The sequence below is a fragment of the Lissotriton helveticus genome, chromosome 2_1 (assembly GCF_964261635.1).
Source record: "Lissotriton helveticus chromosome 2_1, aLisHel1.1, whole genome shotgun sequence".
Taxonomy (NCBI): domain Eukaryota; kingdom Metazoa; phylum Chordata; class Amphibia; order Caudata; family Salamandridae; genus Lissotriton; species Lissotriton helveticus.
In genome coordinates this window covers 53244408-53270729 of record NC_136059.1, presented here as the reverse complement: position 1 = coordinate 53270729, position 26322 = coordinate 53244408, and the positions used below count along the sequence as shown (strand labels likewise).

General features: G+C 42.8%; 1 protein-coding gene across 1 annotated transcript in view; it reads right to left on the bottom strand.

The window, feature by feature from the left end:
• LOC144820058 (uncharacterized) overlaps window positions 1-21861 on the bottom strand; it is a 46733-nt gene extending 24872 nt beyond the window's left edge. Inside the window, exons 1-2 of the mRNA XM_078677713.1 lie at window positions 21816-21861; window positions 1233-1718 (exon numbers count right to left, since the gene is read on the bottom strand). Coding sequence (XP_078533839.1) covers window positions 1233-1718; window positions 21816-21861 — 532 coding nt within the window. The remainder of the gene's footprint in view (window positions 1-1232; window positions 1719-21815) is intronic.
• Between the last annotated feature and the right edge of the window lie 4461 nt (window positions 21862-26322).

Sequence of the window (26322 nt, the reverse complement as noted above, 5' to 3'; positions counted from 1 at the left end):
CATGGGTGCACTTTTGACACTGTCATTAATCATTGGGCCCCTAGTTTGGTCTGCCCTTGAGCATGACCTTTTGGGTTTATTAAAACTGGTCTCTCTCTCTCCTTATCGGCTGGCTTTACTGTGAGTGACGGGGTACAAAAGGGGGTGGTGATGGACGGAGCATCTGAACTAATCAAACACTCACACCCAGTCAAAAGATCTGGGTTTAATCCATCACCGTTCTTTAGGGGGTGAGTGTTTGATTTGCTCAAACGCTCTGTCCATCATCCCCTTTTGTATCGCTGCTTTGTTCGCCCTAAGTTGGCAGGGTATGCTCAGACGTGAGTCCCTTGCTCACTTTGCCACTGGATTCAAGATAGCCTGGCTGATGAGGATTATGAATCCGATACCGGTCCCAGGATGCTTGTTTCCGGTCCAGGGAAGACATGGCTTGGCAGTTCGGGCTGGACTGTTCCCATGAGCCTCAGGGTCAGACTGATTTGCATATGGCCATGTCTGAACTGGGGTGGCAGAGTGAGCTAAAGAATGGTGATTGATTAAACCCAGATCAGTTGACTGGGGCTGAGTGTTTGATTTGGTCAAACGCTCCGTCCATCATCCCCTTTTGTATTACTGTGAGTGACAGCATTCTGCTCTTTCACAAGGAGCATATTGGCACACAAAGTAGTTTTGTTCAGTGCCAGTAGCTACAGTGGTAATGTGTGTTTTTTTAGACCCAAATTCTTTTTTTGCATTTGCCAATGTTTGTTATAATGGTGAGGGCCTGGCGGCTACCAGACCAATAAGGTTTTACAAAAACCATGCCAAGTCACACATTGACAGAACTAAAAAGCTGACCACCAACATCAGACCTACTTTGCCAATGCTTGTTTATTTCAGTTTCTAATATTCTTATTGCAACACCTTGCACTGATTTTCCATTATGAATATGTTTGGGAAATACTAGCATGCATCAACATTTGTTTCTAAATGATGGTGCAAGCAAATTGTATTTGAAATTTTACAGTAGTTTAGCAAAAATGTTTTTTTTTCTGCTATCATTCTTTTATGAACATTTTATTTTGAAAGAAAAGAATCATCATTATTGCTTTCAAGCTTCTGTAAATATTTGCATCAAATCAGAGAGTATCCTGGGAGAATTATACATAGCCTCATATTGTTAAACTTTGAAAATGTGTGTACACATTGTGAGTACCTTGAAGTTTACATTGGTAAAAAAAAGAAATGCATACTTAGGTGGAGCAGGCTGGCGATTTGGGCATCAAACGCTTTGCGGGCGTTCTCTGCCTGTTGAGTCAGTTGAGCCAGGGTACCATGTGCTGCGACCAGGGCCCGACGCGCCGCCTCCGCGCCCTTCCTGCTGCTCCTCTCTAGCGCCTGGAGGCCCGAGAGCTGCTGCTTCAAGCCTCTGAGACGCGCATCCAGGAGCCTCAGCTCATCTTCCAGCGCCTTGATCCCGTTGAGGCGCTTCTCCTCACAGGACCTCTTGGAGCTCAGATGGCTCTGGCACACCTCTTGCGCCCTGCTCATGCTCTTCAGGCTGGCACTGAGGCCCGGAAGTAGATCCCTCTGGAAGTCAGGCTGGCGACCCCCACAGCTCTGCAGGGACTCCGCGAAGATCTGCAAGGACCTCAGCCCCTCCAAGATGGCGCGCACCACCCGCTTCGACGTCACTTCCGAGTGGGATCGAGTCTGAGTGGGAAGAAGAACCGCTGGCCCTAAAAAAGGGGGAGAGAGAAAAGCGAAGGATGCGATTGAGAGAGACATTAGGGCGCGTTCTGCAAATGTTATGGTTCAACAACTCACTGCAGGACATGACAGAAACATGCATCTGTAAACATGAACAAATATTTGAAAAACAGGAAGTCTATTGACCCTGTTAACTTCTATTGAAGCAGAGGTAACATAGGCAGGAGAAAGATAACATAAACCCACTTTTGGCTTTAAAAATCGGGAGTTTCCTGCCTGATTGAGATCTGGTTGGCATGAGTGCATTAAGTGCCCTGGGCAGCACAACATGCATTTTTGCTACTTATTTCTACCTTGGGGTATTAACCCCTTCCGTGCGGGGCACGTTCAGCGGACGTCGCGTTCACTACCTCAGTAGTGCTGCGCACGTCCGCTGAACGTTCCGACCCTGCCCGCGCAATAGAACGTTCCGCACCAGCCCGGAACGTTCGGCGCAGCGGAGGGGTTAAGGAAGGGGCCACAGAAGCTCGTATTATAGGGGCAGAATCAGACACAAAGAGGCGGTCACAAGATACCCTCAGATGTGGCAAACAGTAAGCGCACTCCCCAAGGCTCCCCCTTGGAAGGGAGGAAAAGAGGCCCAGTCACTCACTGCACATTCCTTCACGGAAGTGGTTCCCAAACTTTTTTGACCCGTGGCTCCCTTTATCTATTGGCAGTTGTCCGCGGCTCTCCATTATGTCATTTTATTTTACGGGTGGCGGTGATGTAAGCTTGGCCTCTGGAGTACTTCAATTTTTTCTCCTCTTTTGTCCGGTGGTTTTTCACTTGCTTACCAGACATCCAATGATTGTTCAAAAAACACAGGGGGTTCTGCATCACAGACAGACTGTGCTAAAGTGGCATGTCCCCCAAAACCCAAACAGTAAATAAACAAGCCAGTTACGTTTGCCACCTGACCAGTTTTCTACCAGCACCACCAGTATTTTTAAGTCCCAGCTGGTCCAAAAAAAAAAAACACCACCACCAAAATTGGTATTTTTATAACCTTTATGATCTGTTCATGCTTCAAACAGCAAATATAATTTGAGATGACTTTTAAATGTATTCTCGAGCTCTGTTGATGGACTCATGCTGGTTCGCGAGTGACACGTGTAAGCGTATGTTACTATAGATGAGTAGGGGCCTCATTTATGAAAAATGACGCATGGCTGCGTCAAAACAGCGACGCGTCACTTTTCACTGCGCCCTCCTTGAGACACCAATGATGCGTCATATTTACAGTATGGCGCATCATGGCGCAAGGAATTACAGATATGTCAGTATTTCTGACGTATCTGTATGGCGCAAAAGTGACGCATTGCTGGAGTGTGTCACAAAAGTGACGCAACTCCAGAAATGTATCCTTTCACATGGGGCAAGCCCCATGTGAAAGGGCCTGCGTCAGTCTTACGCCTGCTGTGAGGCAGGCGTAAGAAATTGAAGCATTTGTGTCCTAGAAGTGGCGCAGTGAAATCTTATAGATTTCACTGCATCACTTCTACGCCCCTTTCTTGCGTGGGAACGTCCCCCCCTGCATACATTATACCTGGCGTAGGTATAATATAGCGCAGGGGTTTACAAAGTGACGCATCTACCTAGATGTGTCACTTTGTAAATATGGTGCAACAAGGCACATTTTTTACGCTGCTGGTGCGTCACAAAAAGTGACGCACCGGCAGCGTAAAAGTGATGCACGGCCTCATAAATGAGGCCCTAAGTGTTTATGAGCACATCTGTGCTACCACGTTCCAAAAATGTTACACAGTGGTGAATATTTGAAAGAGTGGGGAGGAAGCGTAAGACGGTTGTCTTTATTTTTGAAGATAAGCAAACTGATTCAAACACCCCATACCATCACAAAAACTCTCAGCTGAGCGTGATAAAACCCCAATAGTTATGATTAGGAAAATATGTCTAACTTCTCAGCCATGCCAGCTCAAGGCTTCTCGAAGCGCTCTTAGCTTTCAAGTGCAACAGAAAAGCAGCTGTGAGGGCTTGGAAATGTTACCCAAATAGCTTGGATTATAATGGTTTCCGTGCGCAAGTAAAAAAGAGTATACAGTACACGTGTGATGTACTTCCCTATCTGCTAAGCACCACCATAATTTTAGTTTAGTATAGTTTATGTTATTGTTGAGCTGATTACTGGATCCAGACGATAGAAAATGGGCATTATTCTCTGGCTATCAGAGCAGGGAGTTAAGTAATATTTATTTGTGTGTTGTTTCTCTCTTGGCAGAAAGCTGAATTGTCCGCACTGCTTTCAGTGATCTGCATATCAGCAGCACGGGAAACACCCTTTACAATGCAACTTTTACGACGCAGTGCCTTTACGACGCAACTTTTACAACGCAAACCATTACAATGCATTGCGCTGGGGGGGCGCTCTAGTATAGGGAATAGGTTTAATTTACTATCCAACACCTTCCCTACTATCCACGGGGACTAGAGTTGGAATAGTAAATTAAACTATTCACTATCCAACGCCCCAAAGCACTATGCGTTGTAAAGGCATGCGATGTAAAAGCATGCGTTGTAATGTCATACATCCCAGCAGCACACATGAATAGGATATTATTATCTTGTATTCAGACGAAAGTTTCATAAGAATGTGCCGCTGCGCCCCCCTTCCAAGGCCTCTCTTTCCTTGCATTCGGCATTCTTTGCACAGGGACGATGAAGACATTAGCTAAGCTGGTAAATACACAAAAGGTTGTAATTAAACAAATTGTCTTGAAAATGAGGTTGCATTGCCCTCTTATGGCCCAGGGCAACAACTGCAGGCCTGATCACACGGAGCAGGGTTGAACTCAGGTGCCATACTATTTATTACTGATTCCCAAACTGTGTCCTCATCTGTTCGTGGCACCCCTGGCAAGTTTTCATGGTGCACCAGGGAGCCGCGGTGCACAGTTTGGGAACAGCTGCTTCAAGGGATCACCGCCGCCCTTTTAAACAAGGGCGTAGCTTTAGGGGGCTATTTGGGGTGTTACACCCCCCTAATAAATGTATTTTCTGATGACTGGTTGGGTACAGGGGCTCTCAGTCGGTTGCGGTGAGCTGCCTGTCGGATTTCACCTCAGACTTTTGCCTGAGCACTCAGTCAAAAACAATGTTGATTTACAAAATGTGTGTTTCTCTCACTCAGTACTCCTACCAATCCCCATTCCTCTCTCTTTCCACTGCTCCCTAAGCCCCTCTCATTCACCCTGCCTGTGTATCGTGCATTTAAACATTATGTGACAGCGTGATAGTCGGGATATCAGACGCTCAAACCTCCCAATCATAATGACCAAGCTATTGTAGTGTAGCTCCTATTTTCCCAATAGGCTCTGCGCATTGGAATAGTACCTACAGCAGTAAAGGCCTAGGCCAGACGTTAACTAGGTCTACTACTGTCGATACTAGACTTAATTTTTGGGTTTGGCAGCTAAGCTCAGAGTTCGCTAGAAACTTTCTCGAATGTTCAAGGAAGGATTAACTTCCCTGATTAGACAAGAAGGGATTTAGTTTCTGACAACCATAGAACATGACAACTTTGCTCTCCCCTAATCAAGAGTCAATCTCAAGAGTCGTGTGAGCACAAGGCAATTATTTTACTCAGTCAGTACGTGCATTCTTAGTCTCATCAGAATGTAGAGAAAAGGAAGAGACGGGCGTGTTCAATAAAAGATGTTATTTATTGATCAGTCTCTTTTCTCGTACAAGAGAAATGGATCGATATTATTGCGATACTTATAGTTAAGTAAAGTGCATACATTAGAAGCAATAGTATAAAATAATACTGTAAAAACATTGATATGGTTTCTGAGCCATATGATGTTTAAAATGATTAAAATATATTTACATACACATATACATTTGACTAAACGTACTCAACTGGTGTTTCTAAATACGCCTACCCCGTGTACCTGACCTAAGTCTAATACGTGGGCGGGAATAGAAAGTTACAGTTTAAGTTAAGTTTGTTTTTGCCAAGTGAATAACTAAAGAATTCTCTAGGAGGGGTTATTCAGTTCTGTACCTGGAATTTAGGATGAATGAGGAATGGTATCTCTTTCTCTGCTCTCGATATTCCAGGCTGCCTGCGAGGGCTGCCCAGAAGCGCCGGTGCTGGGTCTCTCGGCTTGAGATAGCAGCGCGTCTCTCAGCGCGTCAGGAAGGCGGGGCTGCTGCCAGCGGGGTCTGCTTCTGCTCTCTGCTTCGGCAAGTATGGCTGCTCCGTCTTGTCACCACGCGTGTGTTTTGCATAGGGCAAGGTCGGCAATATTTATACCTTAAAGGTGCCGGGATTGACGTAAGGATGGACATAGGTACGTCAATAAAGATGTCATACGACTTGCTCGTTAGCACATTCTTTACTAAAGTTCTCTGTGAAATCAAAACAATGGCCGCACGGATTATCCAGGTTGTCATAGGTTTGATTTGTTATGAGAACGTCGTATGCCTTATCAGGGGCTGGAGGAATATCGCTTGTCTAATTAGATCTCAAGCGTTATGACCTAATCAGATAACACGTTCCTGTGCCGTAGTGTGACTGCGTCAGATAACGGTATCTGCATCATGGGGGATTTCTTGCCTCATGGGCTGACTGTTAGTTAACTAGCTAGTAAGTTTAACCAGAATAGGGTCAGGAATAGGGGGATCGATTCAGAACCTATAGAAATACACGACACCCACTCCACGCTAACTATGGTCATATCTACTAATCTATGCATAGTATAACATAGTACAACATACTATAGAGTATAGTGTATACCTTACCACCCCAAAATACATAAATGCATTTTGAAATTTTCAAATATACTGGAAAATTGCAGTCATATATATTGTATGCACTTAAGCTATGAATTAAATGCAAAAGTAAACACGCATTGTTATGCATTATTGCTTGTTGGTATATGAGAAATACACATGAAATGGCTCTTAATATGGCTATACAGAAAAAAAGTCGAAACCATTTCATCACATAAAATATATTGTGAACATACCAGTGGGCAGCTAAAGTCTATATAAAGTCTATAAAGTATCTAAAAAAATAGAAATCTTAGTTCTCTAGGAATAGTTTCTTACTTTAAGCAGAAGATCAGTGTCCCGGGAAAAAATATATAGAAAAATATTTTAGGGGCTTGCTGAAAAAAGTTGCTGTCCGTGAACTGGATTGTAATTGTTCATGTGACTTTATTTTTAAAGTTGAAGGCCGAATTCAGGGAACGCCGTGTGGGAGTTTACTCAAAAGTCTCTATTTCTGTTCCGGAGAGAACATCATATCATTCAGGCTTTCGAAAAAACTGTCAACAGCTTCATGGGAAAGTTCCTCTAAGTCGGAAATAGGGGTAACCATGCATTCGTGCGCATGATTGTCTCCATTGACATTCTGATTTGCATTGCTGACAGAAGGTCGTACCTGTTCGATGCTGCTTTCATCTTGAACTTCACTACTCTTCAATCGCAGTGGTGAAGATTCCAGGAATGCCGTCATCAGAATTGGCAGCCTTTGAGGGCAGCACAGTGCGTGAACCTTGGTAGGAACCAACAGTGTATCTGCATCCACCGGCGCATCCGATTGTAGCGTCAGACAGGTGTCTAACACGCATTCTTCTCCGCATAGCAGACACCTTAGTACAGGTAAAACACACCTTTGCCACATTGGTCGAAATGATAGAAACCAAGTCATGTTTAGGTCTCTAAGCCGGGAGAGTCCCAGGATTTTTGATATCCGGTCCCGGTATCCAATGGCTAGGATCGTATCTTCCATTGTCGTGAGATTTTGTTCTGTGACATGGGTTGCCATAACGAAAAATAAGGACCAGGAATAGGATTCCTGCAATTAGTCCTAGGATCAGGGGAAGTCCGCCAAAAATCGAATGGACGAAATCTGGAAAAATACCCAGTATGGCTTTGAATGGTGTTAATGCCATCGAAAATACTGTCTTAAATACCTTTGAGACCCCAGTGGTATCAGAAATATTTAAGATTTCGCTCAGGATTTCCGCGAAATGTACGGGGGAATTGGTTGATAATAATGTATGTATCTCTGCAGTCGTCCTTGCGACTTGTAGATCATACGTTTCTTTAGATGACGTGAGCCTTGTAGGCGTCTGAAGAAGCACTGTTTTCATTCTGCTTAAAGTGTCTATTCGAATAGAAGTAATTTTCAGACCGGGCCATGCCCTTGCCTCCCTGTCTGGAAAGGAGCTGGGGAACAAAGAACGTCCACAGCACTTGACCTTCGCCGTCGTAGTGACGAGATAAGGAGTCCCGGGCATAAGACTACAGCATCTGCGGTCTACAATAAGAATGTAACTCCCATTATAGAGTCTTTGAAAGAATGGTTCTATTTCAGTTGCAGGTGCGCCTTGCTGGTGACATGAAAGGTTGTATGAATTCCCTTCACAGGCTCCGTGCAAACTAATACCGTTACACAGAAGCGTGCCGCTTAGTGACATAGCACAATTGTTGCCACTAAGAAACACTTTCTGTCCTTTGTTACTGACACATGCATGTGAATAGGGCAGGTTCCAAGTTGTTTTAAGGTACCCCTTTCCCAATTTCTCGTACATGCCAGCCTGTATATATTTTTGGCAGTATTGAAACCTGAAGGTTGAGATTGGAATATTTATGATTCCGTGGATTATCCATTCACTGACAGGTCGTTCTGACATTGTCATTGGTAATCTTTCTAGTTTTTCAATGCTCAAGATTGTATAATCAGCACCCTTCTGCGCCATACCGATTTGTCTATCAGTAAGGTTAAAGATTTGGAATAGTGACGTAGTGTTGATTAAACGCCAAGGCACATAGCCTGAACGCAGATTTTGTAACGTCCAGCCAAGCTGTACGATAGAACGCAATTGTGACTGACCATGTTGTAATAACAGTAAGTCTTGCGATAATATATCGATTGCTGAAGACACAATGCTGTCCAATGAAAAAATTCTGGAGGACAGAGTCATTAACCCATTGTCCACTACAGAAAGTGATTTTTCCAAATTAATACGGTCAATTTCCCGTATTCTTTCTGCTGTCTCAATTTGAGTAACCTTCCAGGCCTCATTGTATGCTGCATATACAGAGGCTGCTATGAAACGCTTATCTCGCTGTTTGCGTGGTCCCAGTATGAAATCACGCAAGTCAGCACCATCAGTAAGTAAAGTTAGGTGTTGCTTAATTTCAGGCAGTGTGGAAGTTTGTAGCCATTGAAGGCATAATTTGCCCACACTGTAGGTTGTTATTATCCCTGGGTGATGTCTTTGGGGATATCTAGGGTCTGGCCTGTTCATTTTGAAACCCTGTGTTTTATTCAGGAATCTATCTTGACAGTTATTTGTATCTGTGGGCCAGATCAACCATTGTTTCCAATCAGGATGTGTTCTGTTTTGGTTAAGTATATGGTTTATGTCTATATCAGAGTTATTGCTAAACATTGTTGGCTTTGGAATAGACAGGTTATTTAAATCTTTGATTTTTGCTAGGCCAAGACAGGTGGTTTGTTGAACGGTGTCATTTAAAAATATCATTTGTTCTGGGATCATGCAGGCTCTAAACAAAGCTTCTAAACCCTGTACTTGCCATTCTTTTGTACCCCAAACACTTTTCAAATCAACATTTTTGTCCCAATAATCAAATCCAAAAGTATTCATTTTTTCAAAGAAAGAATCTGAATATATCAATTTCGTGTTGGTTATCATGGTTTTCATCCCTGTCTTGTTTGACAATTTGTAATAAAATGTTTCAGCATTAGTTATGTTAAAACCTGAAAAATATGAATATTTGTCATAAACGGTTCTAGAGCTCCCTTTTGGAGGTGTAGCACAATGTTCCCATTGATTATAACTTAAAACATTTCTAGGTTTTGCAGATTTATGCACGAAATGGTTACCATAATGGTTATAGCAGTACATGCTGTCATAATTTGTAGAACCCTGCAAATAATCATGTTTTGTAAATTTAGCAGACATTACTAAGTCAGACATCATATTGTTAATACTTTCAAAGTCCCAATCATCAGCAAATGAGTTTGGTTTTGCAAAGTCACTCAAAGAGATCTTAATTTGGTGTGGATATTTCAGGATCTCGACCGGACCATAAATTTCATAGTCAGTGTTGTCCCAGGCTACCCCACCAGGTATTGGAATTGCTGTGAAGTTGGCTGAAGAAAGTTCTGAAGAAAGTTCTCGTTTCTCGACGTGTGAAGATGTGTGTGGTTTGAGGACCAAGTTGATGTTCTGACTTGCTGTGTCCATTTTAGCATATTTTCCCTCAATGAAGCGTCCCAAGGTAAATACCATGATGAGCCAAAGTATGAGGATAAATGCACCAAAACCCACCCAAAATTCAATCCATGGAGAAATCAGATATGTTTCTTTTAGTTGTTTCAAAAGTTCCTTCGCTTTGTCTTTAAAGGATTTTGATGATGGCTGTGTCTTTTGTTCGCTGAAACCGTCGGAGGAATCATCGAAGTTGATGAAGTAACCGGATGCAGTTCTGTCAATTGTTCCAATTGGTTCAGGATTTTTGTTTCTTGCATTTTCACTTGGTACTTCTGTATAGATTGGTGTGTCTCTGTTAAATGTCTTTATTTGGGTTTTCAGAGGTCTTAGTTCTATTGCATTGTTGCATAGTCCTTGTTGTTCTTCTGTAGGCGTTTCGAATGTGATGAGCCTCTTTGATAGGACCTCTGTACTGGTAGCAAACCTTGGTGTTCTGCTACTTATTGGGAGTCCACTTGGCCTACCGTTGGTTATCGGCCACATGTTGTGGTTTTACCAGGTCGATGGATACAACTCGGTTCTCCTTTTTTCCAGCAAGTGGCGGTAGTACAACTGATCTTGTCCCGTTGACAGACAATACAGGAACTGCTTTTCTGTAAGAAGGCCCAAATTCCTTCTTTACCGCGATCTTCTCCCTGACTAGATCCCCGACTTTTGGAATTCAGACAGGTCTTGCTGGGACAGGTGGTGAATCTTCAGTGGTCGTTGGCTGTTCTTTCAACTGTATGTTGCTCAGGTCTTTTCTTGTTTTGTTTAAGTCCTGCAAAATAGCCAAACGGTCTTTGACATCAAAGCTTTTTTCTGTTACCACTGAAGTCTGACTATCAAGGTCAGAGATCAACATCCTAGTTCCGAATAATAATTCGTACGGACTGAATCCCTTCAGAGAATTTCTTGGCAAGTTATTTAGACTACGTTGGACACTTATTAGATGTTTGACCCACCCAGCTCCCGAACCTAATATCCTTTCTATTATAGATTGCTTTCTGTCTTGGTTTTTTCTTTACACCATCCCATACCCTCAGGAAGGAAGTGAGAAGATTCCCGCTGGGCTGTGCTCATTTGGCCATTCTTCCCCCCCCCCCCAGGCTGGATTGCCTGAGAAAAAGAAAAAATTGGTCGAACGTAGCATGCTCTTAGCGTATATGCCATTTAGACTCGCAAATCTTGTATAACAGTCCGGACGTCAGCCGAGTGCTGTGGATCTACATTATAAGTGGGAACTAGCCTGTATATGTTAATCGCAAGCCATTCTTTTTACTGGTAATATTATCTGCCTTGATACGACGAGGTATTAAACTGCTTCTCTCCCCACTGCGATCTCTGTTGCAGTTTGGGCAGTTTTTTACAAACATGGTGTAGTGCAGGCTCATGCCTGGCCACCAGTACCGTGATTGTAATTCTTCCAGAGAATCTTTTAATTTAAGGTGTCTGAGACCCTCGCCCATGTGTGCGTCTGCGATTAACAAGTTTCTCCTGTCCATGTTTGGAATCACTCAACCCCCACTCCAGGGATTCGAGCAAAAGGAATGGAGTTTGCATCTATGATGTATGTGTAATTGAGTGGATAGTTGATCGGTAACGCCGAGCAGTCGCCTTTTGATGACGTTTTTACTGCCAGCAATGTTTCGCCGTCAATGTATTTTAATGTACGCTTTTTCCGATCTACGGGAGCCGGTTTACTGGCTGCCGCTGCGGCTGTTTCAGCCAATGAATTCCCTACAACGTGAACGCCATCACGCTGGTGACTCAGTGAGTGTGTCACGTGAGTCTTTGGTAGTTCTTTTTTCAAAAGAGCTACCTGTTCCCAGAGCAGTCTCTGCTTTATTGGTGCATCCGTGTCATCTTTGTAATCGTTCTGAATCCAGGTCTGCAAATCCTTGTTATATGCTTTGACGCAGAAATATGAATCTGACACTATAAGTGTCGGGAATTCGCGATCCGCATTATCTAGCGCCATTTTCAAAGCTAATATTTCAGTTTGTAGTTCTGAATTAGTTTCTACTGAGTGTGATTTTGTTAATAGAGGTCTTAGTTTACCTCCGTGCCACACTTCTTTTGTAATCTCACATGTGGGATTGTATGCATGTTCTCCCCAAACGGAGGGTTGAGCATGTCCGTCTGTATAGATTACACAGGCGTAGTGTCGTAGAGGCAGAATGTCGATTGGCAGAGGATACGTTTTTTCATATTTTAGATTTTTTAATTCTTCTAGTTCTGGATCAAAGAAGTAATATACTTTGTCCGTTGTGATTGAATTTACCCATTGTAACCATTCTGGATCCAATGTTGTTGTTGGTAAATTACACGGTGTTGTTAATGCCTCAAAGGCTGATTCTGCTGTTCTGACTGTGATATGTCTACCGTCAGCTATGTCTTTTTCTCTAGCTATTGCGGTTTGAACTGCTTGAACAATTTTTCCTTTGTTGTTGAATCTCTGTTCAGCTTTTGTGTACAAATGTGATTTGAATGCAATTGGTACCTTATCTCCTTCATTAGAAGTCAGGTATGTGAATCCGCATCTCCCTGGGATGACTCGGATCACAAGGTTGCGTGTATTATCACGGGTTTCTAATTTTGTTTTAATTAGCATGTCTGTTTGTAAGGATCTCAAAATTTCTGTGTGTGCTTGAGTCCAACTGGATCTTTTAAAGTCTGGTTTAATTAGATCATAAAGGGGTTTGACCCTTTCTGCGTAATTTGCAATATATGTTCTTCCGAAATTTAGGAAGCCTAGAATTGACTGTAGGTTTTTTAGTGTTTTAGGAGCTTGGATTACGGCACATTTCTCTAGGAAATTGTCTGCCAGGCTTTTGCCTTCACTTGATAACTCATATCCTAAGAATAGGACCGTCAGATAGGCAATTCTGGACTTTTTGAAGTTGAATTTGTAACCCTCTGCAGCGAAACCAAGTATTATGGTGTTCACTCTCTTCAAGTGAGTCTCCAAGTCATCATCTGTTAAGTAAATGTCATCGACATAAGATAATGCTTCATCATCATATAGTTGTAGTAATTCTGTTACTCTCACTGAGAATACCCCCGGGCTGTTCTTGTACCCCTGGGCTAACCGACAGAATTGTTTTTGAGTGCCATTTACTGAGAATGCAGTAAAATATCTGCTCTCTGGTGCTATGTTTTGACAAAAGAATCCGTTGGAGATGTCCAAGGTTGTTTTGTATTTTTTGCGCACTATGTTATTCATTAGTGCAGCACTGTGTGAGTTTTGCACTGCAAAAGTTTTGCAACATGTGTTAAGGTGTCGGTAATCCAAAACTAGACGGTACGAATTGTCTGGTTTGGAGACCGGAAACAAAGGATTGTTCATTTGTGAGGTGCAAGTTTCAATCACCCCCTGGTATTCTAGCTGATCTAGTATTTCATTTACTTGTTTTTTAGCTTCTTGCTTAATTGGGTACTGTCTTTGTGCAGTTGGTTGTGATTTTAACTGGATTTTGTGAGGAGGAGAATCCTCATCCCATCCTACATAATTTTTATATAAAGCAGGTGCTAAGGCCACTGCCCACTTTCTAGCAAGTGTGTATTTTTTATGAATCGGTATTTGATTCGAGAAGGCAGGCATAATTACTTCTTCGCCATGAGGGCACTCCCTGACAAACTCTGGTGGCCAGTCTTTTTCAGCTAGAAGTATGTCATAACCCTTTGAGAGGTTATCCCAAAATAGTCCCCTTATTTTCCTAGTCTTATCTCCCTCTATACGTAATGTTATCTCGTATATTTTGTGGGGCTTGCTAACTCTGGTATCTGCAGTTTCCACTTGAAGGTATTCATTCGTGTCCACTGTCTCCAGATGATTCATAAGGACTTTGCGAGCTATGCTCACCTCTGCTGCGCTGTCTAGCATTGTCTGAGCCCATTCTCCGTTTTTCAGTTGTGTCCTCAGTATTCTCGGCATTGTTAACTACCTTGATACTGGCTACCTTCTTTTTGGAAATTGTGATTTCTTTTTCAGTTGAGCAGGTTCCTTGTCTTTGGACTTGGCGTGCTCTTCTGATCGTCCTCTTCTTTCCGATTTCTGCGAGGAATTCTGAAAAGATTGAGAGGGACGTGTATCAATGTCTTGATATCTATCAGGTTTTTTAATATTATCCCTATTTCTAAGGTTATATCTATTCCCAGAGGGTTCACTCTGAGGTGACCTTTGTCTCGGGTTTGGAGATTTCTCTCTTCGCCTAGGAGACCTTCCTCTGGACTGGAATTTCTTTTCTTTTGGATTGGATTGTTTGTTTCCATCCCAGTTCTTTTTTGGTGAATTATTATTATTATTAAAAAACATTTTTTCTGGACTTGTAGTCAGTTGCGGTTTTACTGGTATTCCACCTAGACTATCTCTGCCTAGTTCTTCATAGGATTTTTCTATGATTCTGGCAATTTCAGCTGGTTGGTCTGCTATATCTGTCTCTTTTAACCTCTGGCGGATCGCCACGTTTGCTGCTTCACCCTTTATGTTGGCTAGTAATATAGCCGAGACCTGCTTGAAGTCTTTTAGTAATTTCATACCAAGAGTTAAAGCAGGTTCTGGACCATATTCATCTTGAATTTGTTTTAGCACATCTGGTATTACCGAAATGGATGGAACACCGTGCGTTTTTGTGTAGATGGAAGCAAAGACTGTACCCCAAGTGTCACAGTCCTCAATGTGTGGTGCGATTCCCATTGGGAGACATATAGTCAGAATCCTGTGTTTTTCCAGCGGGGTGGTGTCAGGAAACACCGCCTCTATTTGGGTAATTTTCTGTGCCAACCAGAATGGTATCTGTTCCCGTTTAGCTGGAACTTTACCTAGGCAGGATTGGATGTTCTGTGGTGTAATTTTATTTGTGTTCCCCTGGTGAGGGGTCAGCTGTGGAAGTTTAATCGCTGGCTGAATTGTTGAAGTCCGCATTACATACTGAACTAATTGTCTGTGAATTTTTAGTAGTTGTTTTAGCTGTATTAACAGCTCTGCTGCAGGCATTCTTTCGATGTCTGGATATGGTGTGTATCCGGCTAAGACCGGCCACGTTGCTCCTGGTCTTCCTAAAGGACCGAGCCTTGTAATGTGATTATTATGTTTTAGGGCGCCATCAAATAAGAGCAAATGCTCTTGGAATTTGAGTGGTACTTCCACCTCCTCGAAAGGAGTGTACTCATTAGGAGGTTCCTCTACTTTGTAATAGTGGAAGTACTTTGTTACAGTATTTGCTGCTGGAAAATGTATCCATGTATAGTATACCTCTGTCTGCCGATATTCGTGTGCCTCGATTACGAATATGACTGTGCCACCTCTAGGTGTCAGTCCATTTTCTATAAGTTTTAAGGTTATAGATCTTCTTTTGGCGACCGGAATGAGTATTATATCCGCGTCTGCTGCTTGCATGGTAGCATCAGCATCTGCTATTTCAGTAGCTAATCTAATTGCCTCTCTTTCTCCATCACTGTCTCCCATTTTACTGACAGGATGGTATTATTTTTATTTGCAGATCAGGTTTCTTATGGAAACAGAGATTAGATGCACAATATTCTGGAACTGTTTTATCCTTCAACGTTGACTAGACCAAAAACCATACATAGGAGTTCCCTCCTGCGAGGTTTTTGGAGGATATAATAACCTTTCACCCACTCCAGACGTCTTTGGAGTATTTGGAAAAAGGGGTCTGAGTGAGAAAGCACGACTGAGTTACTCTAAATGTCTTACGTTAGTTTTATCGCCCTTTCCAAACGCGTTGGGCGCCATGTAGTGTAGCTCCTATTTTCCCAATAGGCTCTGCGCATTGGAATAGTACCTACAGCAGTAAAGGCCTAGGCCAGACGTTAACTAGGTCTACTACTGTCGATACTAGACTTAATTTTTGGGTTTGCCAGCTAAGCTCAGAGTTCGCTAGAAACTTTCTCGAATGTTCAAGGAAGGATTAACTTCCCTGATTAGACAAGAAGGGATTTAGTTTCTGACAACCATAGAACATGACAACTTTGCTCTCCCCTAATCAAGAGTCAATCTCAAGAGTCGTGTGAGCACAAGGCAATTATTTTACTCAGTCAGTACGTGCATTCTTAGTCTCATCAGAATGTAGAGAAAAGGAAGAGACGGGCGTGTTCAATAAAAGATGTTATTTATTGATCAGTCTCTTTTCTCGTACAAGAGAAATGGATCGATATTATTGCGATACTTATAGTTAAGTAAAGTGCATACATTAGAAGCAATAGTATAAAATAATACTGTAAAAACATTGATATGGTTTCTGAGCCATATGATGTTTAAAATGATTAAAATATATTTACATACACATATACATTTGACTAAACGTACTCAACTGGTGTTTCTAAATACGCCTACCCCGTGTACCTGACCTAAGTCTAATACGTGGGCGGGAATAGAAAGTTACAGTTTAAGTTAAGTTTGTTTTTGCCAAGTGAATAACTAAAGAATTCTCTAGGAGGGGTTATTCAGTTCTGTACCTGGAATTTAGGATGAATGAGGAATGGTATCTCTTTCTCTGCTCTCGATATTCCAGGCTGCCTGCGAGGGCTGCCCAGAAGCGCCGGTGCTGGGTCTCTCGGCTTGAGATAGCAGCGCGTCTCTCAGCGCGTCAGGAAGGCGGGGCTGCTGCCAGCGGGGTCTGCTTCTGCTCTCTGCTTCAGCAAGTATGGCTGCTCCGTCTTGTCACCACGCGTGTGTTTTGCATAGGGCAAGGTCGGCAATATTTATACCTTAAAGGTGCCGGGATTGACGTAAGGATGGACATAGGTACGTCAATAAAGATGTCATACGACTTGCTCGTTAGCACATTCTTTACTAAAGTTCTCTGTGAAATCAAAACAATGGCCGCACGGATTATCCAGGTTGTCATAGGTTTGATTTGTTATGAGAAGGTCGTATGCCTTATCAGGGGCTGGAGGAATATCGCTTGTCTAATTAGATCTCAAGCGTTATGACCTAATCAGATAACACGTTCCTGTGCCGTAGTGTGACTGCGTCAGATAACGGTATCTGCATCATGGGGGATTTCTTGCCTCATGGGCTGACTGTTAGTTAACTAGCTAGTAAGTTTAACCAGAATAGGGTCAGGAATAGGGGGATCGATTCAGAACCTATAGAAATACACGACACTATGCCCTTGTTTTTAAGATGGCAGCCAGGTTGATGCCTGCACATTGGAAGGTGGGCTGGCTAGGTCAGCCTCTCTGATTCATATTTCACTGATGCGCTGGTTCATGACTCAATGGGAAGACACATTCATTCTGATCCGTTCTGCACCCAGCACTGCCTGTAGAATGTTATTCGCTTTACCATTACTAACTAGTCGAAAAAAGCCTGTTTTGCTATGGTATATTATGTTGTGTTATGTTAGGATGTGACAGGCACAGAATAGGCCCCGAATGCAAGCTACTGACAGGCATAAAACGGACATTCCCGGCTCCCTCCGATCACTCCTGCACATGAAGATCAGCAGAGAATTGAACCTGCTGTCCGAGACCCAAACGGAGTCCCGAAGGACTGACCTGCTCCCTCTTGAACCCAGGATAAAGAAGTGAATACCAAGGGTCGTAGGGCTGACCTGCTCAAGCTACAGGGACACGGCACGCTACAAGAGGCCTTCTCTGAAGATTACTGGCAGACAGGTTGAAACTGGACCTGACCTTGACCTTGCTGGTGGCCTCTGCTGGAGTGAGCCCTGACTCCAAGTGCTGTTCCTGAGGTCCAGGAACCCTTAACTGTGCCTGGTTGGACTTCTCCATTGTGGCAAGCTTTTGCTTGAGCCATTTTTGGTCTCCATCGCAGGGCAAAAGCCTCGGAGCTGCTTAAGAGACTGCACTGGCTTCCTGTCTCTAAGAGAATTACTTTCAAGGTTTTGACCCTTGCTTTTAAGGCCCTTCATTCGATTGGCCCTAAATACATTGGGAAGTGCATGGCCTTCTACGCACCTAAGAGGACTTTACGCTCGGCCTTGTTGGCCAAAGCTGTTGTTCCCTCCATCAGACGCACTCGTATTGGAGGTCACTCCTTCCGATACTTGGCACCCCGAAGTTGGAACGAGCTCTCCGTTTCCCTAAGAAAAATCAACAGCTTGTTCTCTTTAAGAAAGGAGTTGAAGACTTGGCTCTTCTCCCAATAATATTCTTTCGGCCCTCTGTGAGTTGCTGTGTTGTGTACTTTTTTCCAGTTCTCTTTGCCAAAGCGCCGGGACGCTCCATGGAGTAGCCGTGCGCTATAAAAGAGACCATATAACATAACATAACATAACATCATGCCTAGAAACCAGTTTACTGTGACCAGTTGATTACAGTTGGAGCCTAATGCTTTTTGGCACTATTTTTACTTAAAACGTTAAAAAATCATATCTCAGGTTCCTCTTATTGGATTTTTGTAGTTGTGGTGTAATTTTAATAATTTACATGTATTGTATTTGCTTTATGATTTCTCTTTTCTTTTGTTGTTGTTTTTACATCCAAATTGCTCTTTACAGCCCTATTGTGTTCTATAAGTTTGCCACTCTTCTAGTTGGCCCAGGGCATCTATGGTAGTGGGATGGTTCCCCACTTCAGTACTTTAGTAGCCCCACTGTGGCTGCTGCCTCTCTCATAACTGTCTTCAATGCTTTTTGTTTGGCTGCTGGCCTGGGGATTTAGGGGCAATAGCATTTAGGACTGTCCTTGGGACTGGCCTATGTGGGTTGGCATCTATTTATCGTTGGCGTCTGCGCTCCACGCGGAGGGCCTTCGGCCTCTCTTTTGCTTTCCAGGGCAATAAAGTTGAGGCAAATCTCTGAAGCTGTGTGGTACATAGTGTACTACTATTAATTCGGGGAGGCTTTGTGTTACAAGCGGGAGTAACCTTGCTTACAATAGGCCTTCATCAGGGCCATCCAGGAATCTTTAGTGTGGGTCCTTAACCCGGCTTCAGTTTTAGAGGTAATGTTAGTCCAAACTGCACTAACTAATCCCCGCTGTTAGTCACTGTCTGAAGGTACCGTGAAGTGCCAGAATCTTTTTATGTCATTCACCTAAAAACAGGAAGTTAGTGGAGTAAGATGCATTAATGTGGGCCCTCTCATGTAGTAGTGGTTACTGACAGTTGAGTACTTTGCTGAGGTCATTTCGTTTTCACTAAGGGATGTCTTTGTTTCATTACTAACTTTTCTTTCTCTTACATCTTACACGTCGAGTTCCTTCACAGTCATCTAACTATACACAGAGCAAGCACGTGTCCTTTTGCGCTAGTCCTTTTCACAAGGGGGTGAAGACTGTGATTGTCCTTTCCAGTCATGTGACTAAACACCGTGAAACAATGGGGCATATTTATGAGAAAATATGAGAGTGCTACAACATTTTCAAAATGCAAGGATGCATCATATTGCAAGAATATGCCTCCCTCTGTGTCCCTTAGCACTGATGCTAAATTTAGCTGCCTAGCACAAACGCAGGCACTCTTGCACTATAGTGTGTTGCAGGGAATGTGTCCCTTCCTGCACATAAACAATCAATAAAGGCAATTTGTTATAACGCATAGAATTAGCAAATGGTCATCATATAATGTTTTTTATGTGCAGGAAGTGACACCTTCTTGCACATAAACAATCATTAATGGCATTTTTCTCTTTCTATGTTTGCTGTAGAATACAGAATCCAGCACACACAGAAAAAGCAAAAACAAAGAGAAATATAGTATTTCTCCTTATTTTGCCATTCTAATGCTTGCTCTTGCATGGTGTTAGTTTTTGGCGCTGCCTCAGATTTACATTTCCTAGTAAATCCGAGGCAGTGTCAAAAGCAGTGGGCGTTGCGGTGGAGCACCCACAGCATCTCCCATTGCTTGACCCTTTCAAGCTCAGTGATGCGTGTAAAGGGGCCTTATTTACAAGGCAGCCTTAAGCCACTAAAAGTGGCTTAACACCGCTTTTTGGGCATAGAGCCACCAGATGCGGCTGAAAGTGATGTTCTGGTGGCGCTATCCCCTTGTAAACATGCCTCAACGTGTCCCTTGGTTCAGTCCCTCCTCCCAAGGGGTGTAGAATGTTACTTCATCTCTATGCCTTAGTTGTATTAGAGACTGCTCTACCTGGAGCTCTGTAGGACTACACCCTATAGATGCTTTAGGGGGGTAATTGAGTTATTGCTTTTCTGGAATTGAGGACCCAGCTTGTCCCTTCAGCTACCCTTAAATATTGCGCTGTGGTACGACTTGTTATTCCGTTTGAGATAGATGGGTGACGTTGTACCTAAAGTGGGCATTCTTTTTCTTGGCCTCCGAGAGCAGGCTGAAGGCTGCATAGGACAAGGGCGAGGGGGTAAGGCTCTGATCGGTAAACATCGTTTACAACACGGTGTTTACACCGCAGTGCCTTTACAACGATGCCATTACAACGCAAGTCTTTACCACGACTTGCACTAGATGGCACTGTTGGGCAAGGAATGTTGTAATTTTATATTCCAACACCTTCCCTACTGTTACGTGGACTGGTGTTGGAATATAAAATTATAATATTCCAAAATCCGCGCCCTCCAACGCAAGTCGTTGTAACGACTTTCGTTGTAATGCCCGCGTTGTCAAGTACCGTGATATTTTAGATTGCGTTGTACTGACATACATCCCTCTGATCGGACTATGTACAAGTTCCCTGGTTTACTCCAGTCTCCCTTCCTTGCCATTGGACTGAACTCCTTCTCTCTAGTTATTCCATACCCAGAGTCCCCAGAGAGCAAGCAGTGTCAGAAACCTTTCCTGCTAGAGAGTGGCGCTTGTGGTAAAGGTGGGCACACCGCTCTGGGACAACTATTGCACCAAAGGAGGGAGAATCGGTGCAGCCAATATTACAGTTTTGTTATACCAGCTGTGTAGGTTATACAGTAAAAATACTGATGTTATGTTATGTTATGTTAAAAATAGATGTATAGAGCGCACAGCTACTCAGAGAGTATCCAGGCACTGAGACAGAAAACCAAATGCTAAGAGCGGGGGAGAGTAAAAGAAACAGAAAAGAGAAAAAATAAACAGGTAAGAAACAATTAGGTTGTTTGTTGGAACAACCAGGTCTTCAGTCGTTTCCTGATTACATTAAGTTCATAAAATCAGGGTGTTAGGTTCTGGAAAGAGCATAAGCGAAACACAAAGTGATATGTCCTAGTATCACGTGATCTCAGGGATAGTGATAGAAATGTAATACATTTGTATCGATGATCTTAGTGGTTCTGATAGCGCTGAGCCCACTCATTATAAAACAATGAAATATTCCATCAGGGCTTGTATACAGAAGGTATTTCAGATTTAAGAAAGAGACACTTTGGACCTAGGACGGCAGCCTCTCTAACGGGCCACCCATGTGGAGAACGCACAGCTCTCCTTACCCTGTTGTGCACCCTAGCAAGCACCACCTCCAGGCCTGCTGGAAGGTTGATTGCTTTGATGACGTCTACTGGGGTTTTGAGATGTTTGATGACGTCATTCTCTGGACGGCCCCATTGATTTGGAATGCACTGAAGGGTGGGTGAAGTACAGGGGACTCTCTTGCTTAGTGTACTGGTTTTTATTCAGCTTCTGTATGCTACAACTGGTGCTCTGCAACTTGCACCCTCATTTGCACTAAAATAGCAACACAAACATGACATTAACAGAGGTTTTGTGCACCATTCTTGCATACTGTCATTCTACTACTGGGTGTGGGAAGTGGGTGCAAATGTCAGTGCAAAATTGCATTGCACCAGACCTTGCGGTGTGTCATCTGACCAGGGCGTATGCAGCATTCCATCCCTCTGGCTGCCCCTACCTGCTGTAACCAGACACATGCATGTGCTCTGTGTGATGCCTCTTACCTGCAAGCAGTATCACGAGGAAGCTGTAGAGCAGGGCGTGCTCCATTGCCGAGCTGTGGTCACTGCGCTGCTGCAATCCAGCTCCCTGCAAGACAGCAAGACAACAGGTTTGTTGCGGTTGTGTCTGGATGGCTGAACGTCGGGGTTGGCTCAAAACTGTGTTAGGGCCTCAACTGTTGAGAAAAGCTGGAGCTTATAACTGAGGACTTTCTTCTCCCAATGACGTCATCCCTTGACCTCCTTCAGAAACACTAATATTACCATCATGACTGTTTGATGAAACGTATAGCACAGGACCACCCTTATAACCTCCCACCTTTATGACATCGACATAAACAATAATATACAAAACAAGGGAAGCCCAAAGTAGCAATAGGTCTGGGACCTTGGGAATATACAGTATTTCAGGAGACAATGGTCCCAAACGTCAGTTCAAGTATCAAGACAAAAATGAACATAGACCAAAATTGAAATCTATATTAACTGTCCAGCCGGACAAATTTAATAGTTATTATAATCAGATGTGGTAAAGTTATTCAACAATTTCCAAGTGGGACACAGCCTGTGTCCAAATACCTCATGTGGTATTTGGACACAGGCTGTGTCCCACTTGGAAATTGTTGAATAACTTTACCACATCTGATCATAATAACTATTAAATTTGTCCGGCTGGACAGTTAATATAGATTTCAATTTTGGTCTATATTCATTTTTGTCTTGATACTTGAACTGAAATTTGGGACCATTGTCTCTTGAAATATCGCCATAAACAATGGCTTAAGGAGGCGAGGTCCTGTGTTGTCATATCAATGTTTCTGTGATCCCATGCATATTCTTGCGTTAATATGTGGTTGGGTACATGTTTGTGTGCTATATTTATGTGCATGTCACTGTGTGCGTCTGTGAGTGTGTGTGACTCGCCTCAATAAAAGTAATGTAATGTTACGTAGATTAAAAATCATTACACATGATGATGGCATTGACTTTTTATGGATTCAGAAATTACTAATAATACAATGTTTGTCCCAGACACACAAAAACAAGTCCGGTTTTCATTTCTTTCTAGAATTTCATTATTCCCAATAAAGGCAGATGGTAATGATATATTAAAATACCTACCTAGTAGGTCGGTTTTGTGCCTGTCATGGTTGTGAGCAAATAAGCAGACAAAGGAAAAGCTTAAGAGAGGGTTTGTTTTATTATTATTTTATTTATTATTATTATTGTTTGTAGGACGCACAAATCATCCCCAAGAGGATCTCTCGGCACCAGGGTAGCAGACAACCTAGAGTGGGAAATGCTCATTAAAACAGCCAAGATGTTTCTTAAAGAGAGCCAGACTGGGACATGACCGCAAATCCTCTGGCAAACTTTTTCAGTACCTAGGGGCTAGACAGGAAAAGGCACGACCACCCATCTTAACTTTCTTGCAAAGGAGCTTATGGCCACTGGATCTTAACTGGCGAGCCGGGATATACCATTCTAGTTTCTTAGTTAGGTATATTGGACCTAGCCCATGGAGAGATTTAAACACCAGGCATAGGAGTTTAAAAACTGCTCTTTTCCTGATGGGGAGTGTTGTGGGTAAAAGAAGTCCAGAATTCATGAATATATTTAAGTTGCTTTATTCAGGATAGTTACTTGTCCATATGTTAAGATGGTAAATAAGAGACCCCACAAGGAGTGACCTCCCTGTCACTCAGCCTGCCTCCAACTGCCAGTAGGCTCAGGCAAAACCCCTTACATTCTATGATGTCACCAGGTAATCTCACAGTGACATCAAGAGAGCAACAAGGAAATACAAACCCGTGGAAAAGAGACAAAGTCCAGGTACAACATATCTCCTTTCTTTAGGGAAAAGAACAAATTGAAACATACTAATATCGTTATTAAATAAGTTAATGAACTATGGCGCCAAGCAAGCAGATATGAACATATAAAAAGTCATGGGAAAGAAAGAGAAGTGGAAGAACATGGAAGACACAAAAGTCACCAATAACGTAACGAACACCACCATCCTCTTCCTAATAATGGCTAGAAGTAAGAAACATATAAGAAGGTAATGAAAAATGTTTTTTTTTTTTAGTAGGCCTAAAAAAAACACAAGTAAAAGAATACCAGACGTCTCCGGTACCTTATGTATAGTGAAAAAGAATCTGCCGAAACTAAAGTGAACCAGCACAAAGAGTAAAGGCAGGAGACTAAACACCAAATTTCAAAAGATTTGAAAGTACAAGAAAAAAACACGAATGAAGGAATACACTCACCCAACAATTATTCATCACGGAAACAACGTGTGGAATACATATACCCACATGTAATATTAATGAGAAGGGATACACTCACTCATCAATAACTTAACACGAAAACAACCTGCAGGAATTACACGTGTAGAAATCATATGAAAAGGATGCACTCACCCTACATAAATATCATATTAGGGGATGCTCTCACCCTTAAAGCATAACTAGGGATATACTCACCCTTCATAAATATCATATCGAGGGATACACTCACCCTTATCGAATTTAAAAAAATTAAAGTGATATACTCATCCTAAAACAAGTTGCAGGGATACACTCACCTCGGAATGCAACTAGAACTTAATGGGGTTTACAAGAAAACTTTAACCCGTGAATTTCAAAAAAATCAAGGGATACACTCACCCTAAAACAAGTTGCAGGGATACACTCACCCAGGAATGCAACTAGAACTTAACAGGGTTTACAAGAAAACTTTAACCCGTGAATTTCAAAAAAAAAAATCAAGGGATGCTCTCACCCTAAAACAAGTTGCAGGGATACACTCACCCAGGATTGCAACTAGAAAAATGCATGAATTTCAACAAATGAATAAAATACAAGTTAAAACATTGCTACAGAATCCACAATATATAGAGAACTGAAATAAGTCTTAAAATATGACTAAATCTCAATTCTGCTAATCGATGACTCACAGGTGAAACAAAATGGGCAGAAAGGAATTAAGAGAAAACATCTCATACGTAAGAAAAATAAAAACAACGAATTAAAATAATAAATGTAGTCACCGTAGTCATTTGTATAAAATGGAAGATGATATCAGAAACAGCACAGTTCCAACACGTCGCTCTTTGAAGTCATTGTTTCAATCAGGTCCCACGAAGTGCAGAATACTACTTCAAAACGAAAATGCAGGCAAATAAAAGTTTCATTAACCTCCAGTAGATGGCACTAAGTAATCACAAAGTTCCGGTTTTCAAAATAGGTAAAGTCTCGTAAAATCACCAATATTTGGTTACCTTAGCCGGTCTTGAAAGTGAAGACAGTAAATAAAAGTACAACGTAGGAGATGGAGGTAACAATAAGTGAGAATAAAAGCGACGCTGCTTCCAGGATCCATGCATCGACGAGGAGGAAAGTACTTCAATCCCATTGTGAAGGACACCGCAAAATGGCAGCACACACGGTGACGCTGCGCTGGATGGTTCACGGTAAACGCGTGCATCAGTGCGTCTTAGGTGAAGCTCAGGTGAAACTTGACAGAGACCGTAGAATGTAGGTAAGAGAGGGCGTGTTAAAGCTCGAGCCACATAACTCATTTTTTAATTTAAACTTAACAGTTGGTGAAATTTGAGCAAAAGATCGCAGCGTAGCCACAGTAAAAATAATAATAAGTTTAACTTCACTTCAGTGAGGTGTTATGTTCTTGGTGGCGGCAGATCGTGGGAACCCTAGGGGCTGGGACTAGGGGCCCTACTCTCAGGGGGCACCTAGGGAAATTACAGGCCTTGCACGTGGCCTAGAAATAACACAGACGGACACGAGGTGTATGCTTGCTGGCTCTCTGCTCCGCACCCGAATGAACGTGCGTGCGTGCATGCGTCTTTTATTATGGGAGGTCACATGACCTAACGTTGCGCGCTGGGGGCGTCATGAGCTTATAATAAACAGGAACACAACATTCCTCCTAAAACATGAAAAACAAAAACACAGTGCTTTTTCGGTGCAACAGTTCAAACTTGATCAGGCACAAATGGCATACTTAGTATATCACGATTTAGCTAAACAGTAGAAACATGTCCTCAGGCTATACTGCGAACTGTCCCGCCCTGTGACAGTTCCTTCACTGGTCCCCTCGGTGGATGGATGGCTATTCGGTACCTCATCCGCCACCTCTGGAGCTCCAGCATCACTGACCATTTCTTCAGCTTCACTACCAGAGTCATCAGAAAGGACATCTCTCCACGAGTTCTCTGAGCTGTCCATGGGATCGGCACCAACTGACTTGTCATTCTTCTTTTGCACTGTGGCCTCCTGTGGGCTCTCCCTTGGATTCAGTGCCGTGTGAAAATGCTTGAAGTGCGACACATTCCTGGTTACTGTTTCTCGTCCTCTGGTGGCCATTATACGGGTACCCTTCACACTGATCACCCGCCATGGGCCTTTTTCATAAGTTAGCCTGAATTTGCCACTGGTCACTCTGTTCTTCAATAGCACCACATCTCCTCTGCGGAATTTCACTGCTG